General features: G+C 40.2%; 4 protein-coding genes across 4 annotated transcripts; 2 read left to right on the forward strand and 2 right to left on the reverse strand.

The window, feature by feature from the left end:
* The first annotated feature begins 2,075 nt into the window (after positions 1-2,075).
* Positions 2,076-6,861, forward strand: LOC6641126 (protein xmas-2). The gene is made up of 3 exons (XM_023175170.2): positions 2,076-2,300; positions 2,378-3,932; positions 3,994-6,861. The coding sequence occupies exons 1-3, from the start codon at positions 2,251-2,253 to the stop codon at positions 6,691-6,693; spliced, it is 4,305 nt and encodes a 1,434-aa protein (XP_023030938.1). The 5' UTR covers positions 2,076-2,250; the 3' UTR covers positions 6,694-6,861.
* A 1,181-nt stretch (positions 6,862-8,042) lies between these two features.
* LOC6641127 (coiled-coil-helix-coiled-coil-helix domain-containing protein 10, mitochondrial) lies at positions 8,043-9,194 on the reverse strand. The gene is made up of 2 exons (XM_002064263.4): positions 9,061-9,194; positions 8,043-8,776 (listed from the first exon to the last, which is right to left on the reverse strand). The coding sequence occupies exons 1-2, from the start codon at positions 9,105-9,107 to the stop codon at positions 8,335-8,337; spliced, it is 489 nt and encodes a 162-aa protein (XP_002064299.1). The 5' UTR covers positions 9,108-9,194; the 3' UTR covers positions 8,043-8,334.
* Positions 9,195-9,458: 264 nt separating this feature from the next.
* Positions 9,459-10,350, forward strand: LOC6641128 (DNL-type zinc finger protein). The gene is made up of 2 exons (XM_002064264.4): positions 9,459-9,923; positions 9,988-10,350. Exons 1-2 carry the CDS (start codon positions 9,627-9,629, stop codon positions 10,345-10,347), a joined length of 657 nt encoding a protein of 218 aa, XP_002064300.3. The 5' UTR covers positions 9,459-9,626; the 3' UTR covers positions 10,348-10,350.
* LOC6641094 lies at positions 10,322-11,462 on the reverse strand. Its single transcript, XM_002064265.3, has one exon. The coding sequence runs from the start codon at positions 11,391-11,393 to the stop codon at positions 10,344-10,346; it is 1,050 nt and encodes a 349-aa protein (XP_002064301.2). The 5' UTR covers positions 11,394-11,462; the 3' UTR covers positions 10,322-10,343.
* Positions 11,463-12,177: the final 715 nt, after the last annotated feature.

Here is a 12,177-nt window from a genome sequence, read left to right on the forward strand (position 1 = left end):
GCAATCGTCGTTTCCCCTTCTTCTTGTTGTTGTTGAAAGTGATGATGGTTTTTTGGATTAAATTTGTTTTACTAATTTTTCAACATTTTTTTAGTTCTTGTATTTAAATGGATCATGGCTTCAATATCCAAAATAAACAATTATTGCACTTGTTTAATAATAAAATTCAAGCTAGAAGAGAGCCTAAAACAAAGAGTATCAAAGAGAGAGAGAGAGAGAGAGAAAGAGTGTGTGGGTAAGTGACAATCGAGAGACGAAATTTCTGCATGTATGTATGTATGTATGCACCTAAATATACATACACACATACATATATAGGTACATCTGGATATGTAAGTGTGTGTAATTGTTTATTAATTCGATTCCAGAGAATGCCCATGGGCAAATGGTTTATGGGCAAACAAATTTATAACGGGCCTGTCACACAACACACACACACACACACACACACACTCATAGAGCCCTGTCATTGCAAGCGAAAGCGTTGGCGCAGGTAGAAAGCAAACCGCGTTACCGTGGTTAGTAAATTATTTTACATAATGTTCACTTGCAAAAAGTTTTATACAAATTGATTGACAGTCAATTCTATTAATTGGGTCTTTCATTTTTTAGCAAAAGTTTTCCAAGATAAATTTCAAATCAAGTTATTTAACAATGAAAACAATACTCCTTGATCTTAGACCACAGTGCTCCAGCAGTAAAAGACTGCGAGTGAAAGAGACCACGCACAAGTGCGTCTATGTCATGTGCATGTGCAACAGCATGTCTGTGTGTGTGTGTGTGAGCGAGTCAGTGAGAGGATTTATGAAAGAAAAAACAGGCATGGGTAATGCAGGTCGGCGACGCCGACGCCTCATGAAGATTGCATTGGTATTTGTGGCTATGTAACGGCGCTTTACTACAAGCACAGTAGACACTGGCTAAACACAAACGAAACCGTTTAGAGTTGAATTATAATATTTATGTTTTTGTTTGCACTGTAAACAATCAAAAAAAAACAACACATTTTTCGTGACAACATGATCGATCGATTGTAGTAAATATACGTTATACGTATATCAAGTATTCACTGTAATGCTATCACTGCTACAAGTTTTGTTGTTGTTGTTGCATTACGAAATTGCAGGCAATTACTAAACAATTGTTGAAGCTTCTCTTTTGTTGTTGTTGTTGTTATTGTTATTGCTGCTGCAGCAGCCCATAATGGCGCACCCTCATTTTAATATTAATAATTTTTCATTTTTTTTTTTCATAAAATGCTAATTGCACGCGTTTTAAGCATCAACAAAAACAGTCGCCGCCTTTTCCTCACACGCACACAAATTCACACACACACGCAAACACACACATACATCAATATAGATGCATGCAACAGGCAAACGCCGACGTCAACGCCAACGCTGACGACGACGTCATCTTCTATTCACCGAAAAACGAAAAAAAAAAATCACTTGTTGTTGTTGCTGCATCAATTAAATAAACTAGTCACGTTTGTTGCTTTTTTTTTCTTCTCTACTTCTCTTTTTTTTTGTTTTTCGGTTTAAAAAATTGTTAAAACTTTTAACATCTCCAGCAACAACAAATTTGTACGCGTTTTTTTTTGTTGTCGTTTCACTTCACACAACTACAAAATAACAATGGAGAGAGATTCATAAATATACATATATATTTACTAACATTTCGCACAACTCGTAGGTAAACAATATACAACAAAAAAAAATTTAGCAAAATTAATTTAACCGAAAAGCAGAAAACTTTTTCGGGTTTCTTAACTGACACTACTATCTCATGTTTAGTTTCAATGTAAATGTTTAAATTAAACAATAACTCCCGTATACAAGTAGTTTTTCAAAAATTGTTGATCTTTTTTTTTTTGAAAAGCGAAAACGACCGACCGCGCACACAACCTTCCAATTCGACTTGAAAATATAAACAAAAAAAAAACACTTGCTGTTAACACACTGTTAAGAAATAGTGGCGGCCAAAAAAAATACCAAATCTAGTGTGACCAAATTTATCCAAGAAAAATGTGATCAGACTTAGGGTGACCAAAACTAACGTAGTCGAATGTGACCATACTTCAACACAGCTGCGGCATAAGAGGCCGTATTTATATTCACATTGCTCAGATTTTTTTTGTTTTTTCATTTAAATTTGTTTTATACATTTACATTAAAGCTTGGAACTTGGAATAGAACCGTGTGCCAAGAGATAATCAATTAAAACATTCAACCCTTAGCTAAACAATAAATGGCAGACGCCGAGTCTCGCGATGGAGCCTACAACTACAAGACATTGCTGTAAGTTGCCGCCGAAAATGCAATTTTGCCGGTTGCCAAAAATCTAAGTTTCTTTGATTTCTTCTCAATTGGATCAGTTGCACCAATATACCAGAGCTGTTTCTGGATAAGTTTGTGGCACGTACACATTTCGGACGGTTCGGTAACCTAGTGAATTTCGTGCTCCGTCCACGACGGATGACCTGTACCGTGAGCTATGCCACCGAAGAGGAAGCGGAGCTGGCCCTACACGAGGGCAACATTTACAATGGCCATGAGTTCCAGATAAGCTATGCCGAAATGGAGACTGCACCTGCCCAAAAGACGGAACAATGGGTAGATCCCGATGTGCAGGCTGAGCTGAGTGCTTTGAGTTCGGGCTGGAAAAGTGTAGAATATTCATCTCATGGAAAATCGGTAATGAAACCCCCATCATCCGGAGCGGCAGCAATATATAAACCCCCAGCAGCTGCTCCGACCGAAAGACGGGAACGTGCCCCATCTCAATTTAAGGCAGCCAAACAGGAGTTGGAATCGCTTATGCGAAAACCCGCCTATACGAGTGAGGAAAAGTATCGGGTGCTCGATGCCCGGGACAAATGGATGCGCCTCAATCAGCAACAGCAGCAGGATAATAATCAATTGCTGCCGACCGCTGGTCAGGCCACGCAGGGCTACTGTCCGGATATGTGTCCCGAGAAGGAGCGGGTATTACGTGAATTTCAGCGTCAGGTTGCTGTCTATGAGCTGCAAGAGAATTCTGATGATTTAATCTGTCATAAATTAGCCATCAAGCAATATTCCAGGAGCAGTGCCGATCAGGAGACACCACTGCCGCACGAATTAAGGGCCGAACCCGCTCTCCATATGACCATGTGCTATCTAATGCATGAGATTATGGATTTATGTGAGCATGGACAGACGCCAATTGGTGATTGGTTTCATTTCGTTTGGGATCGCACACGTTCCATACGCAAAGAGATCACCCAGCAGGAGCTGTGCTCCCTCAGTGCTGTCAAATTGGTAGAGCAATGTGCCCGCTTTCATATACACTGTGCTGCTCGACTTGTGGCCGAGGATCCGAGTGTCTTCGATAGCAAAATCAACGCCGAGAATCTAACCAAATGCTTGCAGACACTTAAATACATGTATCATGATCTGCGCCTCAAGGGTATCCAGTGTCCACGTGAGGCAGAGTTCCGTGGCTACATTGTCCTGCTCAATTTAGCCGATGCGAATTTCCTCTGGGACATTGGACAGTTGCCGGTGGAATTGCAAAATTGTGCCGAAGTCCGGCAGGCCATAAAATTCTATTTAGCCCTTCAGGACACCAATATTGTGAGATTCTTTCAGTTACTCCGCGAACGGGAGACCAGCTATTTGAGTGCCTGCATCTTGGTGACATATTTCACACGGTTACGTGTCCTGGGACTGCATCGATTGAGTCAGGCCTATCGGGCACCGCGCAAACACGAGATTAGCTCTCTACCCTTGGCCTATATTAGCAAACTTCTGGGTTTTCCGCCTAAACAGGAGGATGAAGCCGCCTATTTTCTTCAACATTATGGCTTGGAGATCACCGGATCGTCTCGTGTGATTCTCACTCGCATCGACACTCCAGAAGCTGACTACAAACTCAAGCGGCAATTGGAGGTATGTCGACAAATCAGCATAAACCAATAAACATTTGGATGATATATAATCTATCTTTCAGTTGGTGGAATCAAAAAGGCAGGAAAGCGTTGGCGAATGCATTTGTGGTGAAACATTGCCGCCAGCAACTCTTTACAGAAACCATCGGCCCCATAATAGTTTCAATGAGCAAGGATATCTTAAGACCAGTGCCTGGATGGCCAAAGATCAACTGCCGAATGCCCATCAAGATGAAGTGGTGGCGTCCAATCAAAATGATGAGAAGAATCTCTTCAAGGTGCCCATGAATTCGATAAAGATGAAGCTACCGGCGCCCACAGAAGTCGGAACAAGTAGAGAAGGAGAAGCAAAAGGTTTTAAGCCAAGTGGAGGCTTTGGTGGCTTTAGTTTTACTCAAACCTTGGAAAAGGTGGCAGCATCAAAAGCTCCGGCTCCAGCTCCAGCAAATACCACAGGTTTTAGCTTTACCCAAGCAGCCAAAGAGAAACCTATGTTTAATTTTATGGCACCACCATCATCATCATCTACACTTGTGGAGCAGCAGCAGAAGCAGCAGCAGCAAACTCAACAGGCCCAAGAAGAAGCCAAATTGGCTGCACTACAGCAGGCTATAGCAGCAGCCAAGCAGCGTCAGATGGAACTTTTGGCCAAGCGTCAAGAGGAAAATGCAATCCAAAAGCAAAAACAAGCCCAGGAAAAAGCTGAGGCTGAAGCCGAAGCCAAGGCTAAACGGGAGCAGCAACAGTTGCTCCAACAGCAGCAGCAGCAGCTCCAGCGGCAACGTCAAGAAGCCGAAGCTGAGGCGGAAAGACAAAGAATTCAACGCATAGCTCGGGCCGAGGAACAGCGTCAAATCGAAAACGAAAGACAACTCACTAAGCAAACGGAAACGCTGTATCAGCAACTGATCGAAGAGCAATTAAACAAGATCTGCCTCAGGCAATTGAGACTCCATCAAGGGACAATTGAATGCTACCACAATCTCTTAGACAATCTTAGCCAGACATTGGTCAAGCAATGCCATCAGCAGCATCATTACGAATTGGGCCTAATGCGTCGCTATTGGAAACGATGGCGTAGCTATCGTCGCTACCAACGGCAAAAGGATTCTCTAATTCAAAGTTTACCCTTGCACTTTGAAGCTAGTCCCAGTGATGATCTGGTGAATGCGGAATCAGCCGAGGAGCCACTACGTCTGATGCGGCGCTATCGTCAGGGTGAACCATGCAACTATCGCCAATTACTAGCCGGTTTGGATGAGCAATGTTGGCTGAAACTAGACCTATGGCAACTATTGAGCAAAGCAATGCCACAGTTTAGGCCAGGAGCACGTAGATTCTACAAGTTGGTGATATCCCTGCCCGCTGGATTAATTGGTGATCAGTTGGAATATCAACTAGATCGCGGTCTCCTTCAGCATCCCCTGGCAGATGGTGGAGATACAAAGGCCGATGGGCGTTTTTATATACTGGGCTTGGCCCAAGGTATAGCCTTAAGCGTTGTCAAGCTGCGTGGTCAACAGGACCAACGGACGAATCGTTTAGTTCCAAACGCCAATGGCCTGGTGTGTCTGGGTCATGCTGAGCATTTGAGCGAGGCCAAACAAAGATTTCATTCACTCGAAGAAGTTAGCGGCTGTCCTTATATGGTCATAATTATGCAGCAAACAACGTCCTATCAACAGCAGAAGGATTTAATCAAGCAATTGTATTTGAGCGACCTCAAGAGATTAAAGGAGTGGCGGCTTTTCTGTCAGCGACCCGGACGCTCCCTCATGCAGACCGTTCAGTCGGGCATCACATTTCTGGCCTCTCAACCATTCCCCAGCTGTGGCAGTCTCTTGCAGCAGGTGGAATCACGTGAATTCATTGTCAATCATTTGGGTCTGGAGCTCTTTCAACGGCTACGTCAGGACTGCTTCCTACGGCAATTGTATCAAAAGTCTCCGCAATTCTGTCAACAGGTCTACAATGAGGCAGTGCGGCGACTTCAATTGGTGGCCGGCGAGGACTTGTCCATGATGCCACAATTGCCGCCAGAACTGGTCATCTATGTCGAGCCGATAACCACCTCAAACACCAACCGCTTGGAGCACTTTTCACCCAACTGGCAATCAATCGAGCCACGACAAAAATTAGTTCAAATTTTAGAAGATATTAAATTACCAACTTTAAGTGATTCACCGGATCCCAGTCAGCTTTGTACATGGCTATTGGACTATGCCCAACTGAGTCAGGACGAGGATAATGCAGATACGATTGCCATGCAATCTATGCAAATGCTTGTCAATGGAGCCGCATATCTAGATGTCATAGAACTCTGGGCCACAGAGAGATTAAAATACGTTTTGGGACATCATGAGCGGAAGAAAGACCTCATCCTACCACGTTGTCTGGTCTATAAAGTTTCTACTCTAAAGACACATTTCCAAAATCCTTGGTTCTTTGAATTCCAACAATCGAATAGTCACAATTTCAAAATCAATCTGAATAACATAATGCCAGCAGCCAATTTGCCATTGAGTCCATCGCCAACAATACGAACAGCTGCCACTAGCCCATCTCCTTCGCTGAATGAGCTGGATTTCCATGATATTGTCGGCAAGGCGATCGCCGTTCTAGAGAGAAGCCATCTCCGACAGGAGCGTCAAACTCTAAGGGATCTGAATGGGCCACAATCCAGAGAGAAGGCGCGGGAATGGGATGATCCAGACCCAAAGCGACAACGTTTAACCAACAAGCGGAATTATGAGAACATGTAGTAATTAGAATGTTTTTAATTTAAATTTAAACAAATGACTTTTTTTAATATTTCATAATTAATCATGTTTTGCTTTTCAATCATTTTATCTCATTTAAGTGAAATCAATTGTAATTAATAGAATATAAAATTCATTAAAAACAAATTAAGAAAGAAAATATTAAGTAAATGTTGATTTTTATATCATTTTTCTGCCGCAATATTTTTCATTCTTTGAAATATATCAATCAATTGTAATTAATAGAATATAAAATTCATTAAAAACAAATTAAGAAAGAAAATATTAAGTACATGTTAATTGGAATATCATTTTTCTGTCATTCTTTGAAATATAACTTAAAATTTAGGAATGTCAGAAGTTCTACAACAACAAACGTGCTAGCCTAGTAGCCACCACTTTGGCTCTAAAACCAAAGGATCGAATATGGTTATTCGATTTTACTGAAATTTGACCTTTCATTTAAGCACCATCTAATTTGTATTTATGAATCTAAAGATTGTTCTTGTCTCTTGAAATTTGCTTTCATATATTTGTCTTCCTTAGGCAGGGTCACACTTTTTTTTTTGGCATCCTGCCATACTTAACTCCATGAAGTTTCGTTAAATAAAAATGTCATTGACCCTCCCTTATTAGAAATTTAGTACTTTGTTTTTATTATAATAACACATGAGATGATAACAGTTAACTTTAAAACGAAAAGGATTGCCCGAAAAAAACTTAAAAATTGAAATCAATTGTCCGTTACTATTTAAAAAATGAAAACGTTATTGGTTTCTGTTTTCTTCGAGATGTTTTTATTAAGTCGTAGATTTTTCTATATGCACACATTTAGCCCCTTTCTATAATCATTTAAATGACGTAGTTATGTGAAAAAAACAGACCAAAGTTCATTTGTGCTAATAAGAGAGAGGAAGAGAAAAAACTAAACGTTTCGTATTATTAAATGACTAACAGTATGATTATAAGATGCATATATATAGACAGTTTGAATGCCGCTGTAAACATGTTTATCATAATTCTGAGGTCTTTGTTTACACTTTCGTCACTTTCTTCGTAATTCATTTCAACATAACACGTGACAATTGCATTTGTTTACGTTTGCTTCAGTGCAGACGTGTTGATACCCTTTACTAGAAGGAAAACAATCGAATTAGTCACTCACACCAGATCATTGTTCATCTTGATACTGTTTCTAGAAAATATATAAATATACCCTGATCAGTGTGGACTCTCCTGTGACCAAGCATCCCTCCTTATCTGAACCATAAATGGGTACTTTTCCATTTTTTCGGCTATCTAATTATAGACCCAAAATGCAATTTCACCATTGACCATGAAAATGAAAGAGGTTTTTGTTTTCCGCAATGATTCCCGGGAGGGGGTGGTGTAGTTTCTCGAGAATCACTGCTTTATATTGATAATTTATCTTATTTGTTTCTTTTTTCTACAATTAAACAAAGATTTTTTTATATGTGCTTTATGCATTTAACAATTAAAACTAAACGAAAGAAAGCAAAAAAAAAAAGGAGGAGAACAAGTTAAATTTTTTTTTTGTTTAACATTTTCGCCATTTTTTGTTGAGGGGGGATGGTTATTTAGTTAGGATATTTAGTTAGTTTGCTGGTTGTTTGCTGCTTCCCACTACTGCAAATGATGTTGCACCTTGCACTGTCGCAGGGCCTCGTTGAAGCCCTCGCAGAGGCTCAAATCAGATTGACCTTGGGCACATTGCAGGAACTGTTTGATTTCCCAGGCGCATGCGCCTTGTGGTTCATTTGGCTGCTGGGCAAAGTATTGCTGCTGCTGTTGTGGGGCCGCTGGAGCAGCTGCAGCTGGAGCTGGTGCTGCTGCCTCCTTGTCGGAGCCACTGAATAGAGATGTGAGGCCATGTCCAACAGTGTGTCCAATGGCCGATCCAACAGCCACACCACCAGCGGTGGCGGCCATTTGTTGGAACATGGAAGGCTGCTGGGCAGCCGGCATACCAACGGCACTTGGTGGTGGTGCTGCATGGACAGGTGCGGCTGGTGGTGGGGCAGCTACACGTGCCGGCACTGGAGCAGCGGCTGGGGCCGGAGCGGCGCTAAAAAGACACAAATTAGATGAGAAATGATTTAAGACTCCAATCTGCGGACTTTGACCACGTTATATAACATAGCAACCATTATTGTTTATATGGTTAGGGCAAAAAGGTTGCGAGACAGACAAAGGGAGGAAGATTATGGTCGAACATTCCAGTAGAATCTCTTTTGTTACAAATTTCTTTGGTTATGAAACAATCATCCCACGTCCCTTGTCCACTTGTCTTTTGCACACTTTTTTCCCTTGGCCAAGCATTTCCCTTTTTGTTAATATTATTAAACTCACCGTCTGGTCGAGGGAGGGGGGCTAGCTGAACGTCCACGGCGTACCATATTGTCTTGTTGTTATTTGTTTAAATTATTTCTACTACGAAATTTTTTCTTTATCTTAGCACTCTGACTTTTAACTGAATGGCAATCTGTGTTAACTCGTTATTATATTGGCGAGCATTGAGTCAGTGTTGCCAGGCTGGCTATAATATATAAATTTGGTATCAAACGAAAGAGAAAAGTAGCTGTTTCCGGCTAAAAAAAACAATGAACATTATTGCCAGATGCCAAATTTCGGATGCTCGAATACGTAGGCTTTTTGAAACTTTTTTTCGCACTATTCTCAACAAACGAAAATATGGTTGAGTTTATAATATTTCCTGATTTTATAGAACAAATATAGTTCAGAATACATATGCTCTGGCAGCCGAATATTCCTCGATTTTATAATTTAGAGTAAAATTTTTGTCTGCCGGAGCAGTCAAACAACGCGCCAAATAAAACAACAGACTGGCAACACCATAATCCATAAAAAGTTGCCAATCGGCCTTAGCCGTTTTTTTTCCACTTTTCCCCTCACATATGTATGTATATATTTTAATAGCTGATGTAACGTTGTGTACCTCTAGTGTAAATTCGGAAATAAACAAAAACAGAATGAAGCAAATTTACAGAATATTTGCTAACCAAGCCATATTGTGCAGACAAGCAACAAGACACTGGGCAGGATCAGGAGCAGTACAAATTCAGAGGCCCAAAACACTGACGACAACAGCCACAACAACAACAAGTCTGCCTACCAAAGAAAAGTTTACATTAAGACCGGCTGTTGCTGACAACACGTGCAGTTGGCGGTGTCATCCTTTAAGATTCTATTGTGTGAGATTCTATATATTAAATCCATTTCACACAGACTTAAATTTGAATTTTTCTTTGTTTCTAGAATCATTCAAATAATGACAGCTCGAATATCGTTAAAACTAGTCTACCTCTGGCCGAGCTTCAAACGAAAATGCAACTGATTTACACCTGCAAAATTTGCCAAACTCGTAATATGAAATCCATTTCAAAAATCGCCTATCAGCGCGGAGTTGTAATTGTCACGTGCGAAGGATGCTCCAATCATCACCTGATTGCCGACAATCTGAATTGGTTCACCGATTTAGATGGCAAACGGAATATTGAAGAAATACTGGCTGAAAAGGGGGAAAAAGTTACAAAATTTGTAAATGAAAATTCTGAATTTTTGCCACAAGACGACGATAACATTGATTCAAAATTAAAACCAAAACTTATTTCCTAGTTATAAACAAATGCGACTTTATTAAGCAGCTCCTTTAATCGAAGAAATGTGCAGGATGTGAGAGTAGACCGTAGTTGCGTATAAATTTGCTGGCGACTGGGTGATTTGGGGGCAAACATCAAATGAGTTAGATAGAGAACTTCATCCAGAGGTAATGTCATGTTGGTAATGGAACTTTGAGACAATTGCATATTGTCCATATCTATAGAGGACAAATGTCGTTTCCAATAGCCAGTTATATAGGCAAACAAACTGTCAGCCAACCTTCTATTATCGAGGCAAAGCCAGAAACGTTTCTCATTCGAAGGTTTCATCACAAATTCATAAATATTGTGTACAAAATTCGAGCAGTGGCCGACTTCCTCGCCGCCCTGCAGGAGCCAATCACAGATCATGTGACGCAGTATATAGCATTGGCAGTATATAGAACTGTGCCGAGGTTCTCGAAACAAATGCAGCCACACATCGAATTTGATTAAACGCATTGAGCGTTGTAAGGCAATTTCTATATCCAGAGTCGACCCCAAACGACAAATCCGTCTCACAAGGCATCGCATCTGTTTCAGATGAGTATTAACTTCCACAGCAGGCGCAACCGGGTTTAATTCACTTGCTCGCATTTGGCTCCAGTTAAGTTCCTTGATGATACTCCATCCAGCTTGTATGTCGCCAAGGGACTTATGATAGGCATATAATTGAGCTGCATACTCATGCCCATTTTGTGTATTGACAATGCTGGAACAAAGCTCCCGTATCCTTTCCTGGCGATCCTCAAGATTTGAGCATCGACTCCAGAAACGTTGATTAGCATCACAGCGATCGGTCAGCGTTTTCCCAAAACGATCTTGACACTCGTACAAATACAAATGGGCCTTAACAAGGCATTCGACCAAGGGCTGGGACAGCTGTAATTGTGATTGTGATTGTACCTCATCCTGGTATTCCATTAACCAGGCCAGGAGCTTAATGCAATGTGGAACAACTTCATCTAGAGCTGTGTTGACACTAAGTGTCAATTGTTCTCTAATAAACTCATGCATAGACATTTTCCTTCCATATTCACATAAACAAAATATTGCGGCCGAAATTCATTGATGACAGTGATGCGCATTAAGCCATTTCCCAGATACCGATAGCAAGAATAGTTGTTGCGGCACAACGAGAAAAGTTATCGTTATCGACAGCTGTTTTAAGTTTGTCGGTTGTTTCACATTGTTGTGCATTGTTTGTCCATTGACTAAATAATAGGAATTTAATTTCGACATCATCCTTATCGAAGCGTATTAACAGTTTACATTTAAACTATGAGGAGGGTAATAGCAGCAATAGAAATTTTAATAGAACTTGTAACGGTTTTTTTTTTTTGACATTTTATTTAAATATTTATACCCTTGCAGAGGGTATTATAATTTTTAATGAATTTACTCATTCTTTTCATTCACTTTAAGTTACAATTTGCTCAATATCATTACATTTAAAAAAAAAAGGAAAAAAATGGCAAAGTGATGAAAGTTAAAATGCAAAACAAAGACTTATTTCTGTAAAAAAAAAAATAATACATCAAGTTACATTACGCCATCATTCATTTTCGTTTTACCAAAGCATAATTTATATTGTATAGCTTTCATTTGCTAAGTTCATCTCTTATAAGGAAAACTTTTTGTTTTTATAATTATATGTACGTAGTTTTTATTGATTGTAAATCTTGGAAATTATTAGTATTTTCAGTTTCCAAAACAATAAATACGTAAGATGAGTTGTAAGCCGACTAAAATTACTCGAATATGTTGCGTGTTCACATTTTATTAGGGGCGATTTTTAATTTCCATG

Source organism: Drosophila willistoni (genome assembly GCF_018902025.1).
Source record: "Drosophila willistoni isolate 14030-0811.24 chromosome XL unlocalized genomic scaffold, UCI_dwil_1.1 Seg141, whole genome shotgun sequence".
In the NCBI taxonomy this organism is placed as follows: Eukaryota; Metazoa; Arthropoda; class Insecta; order Diptera; family Drosophilidae; genus Drosophila; species Drosophila willistoni.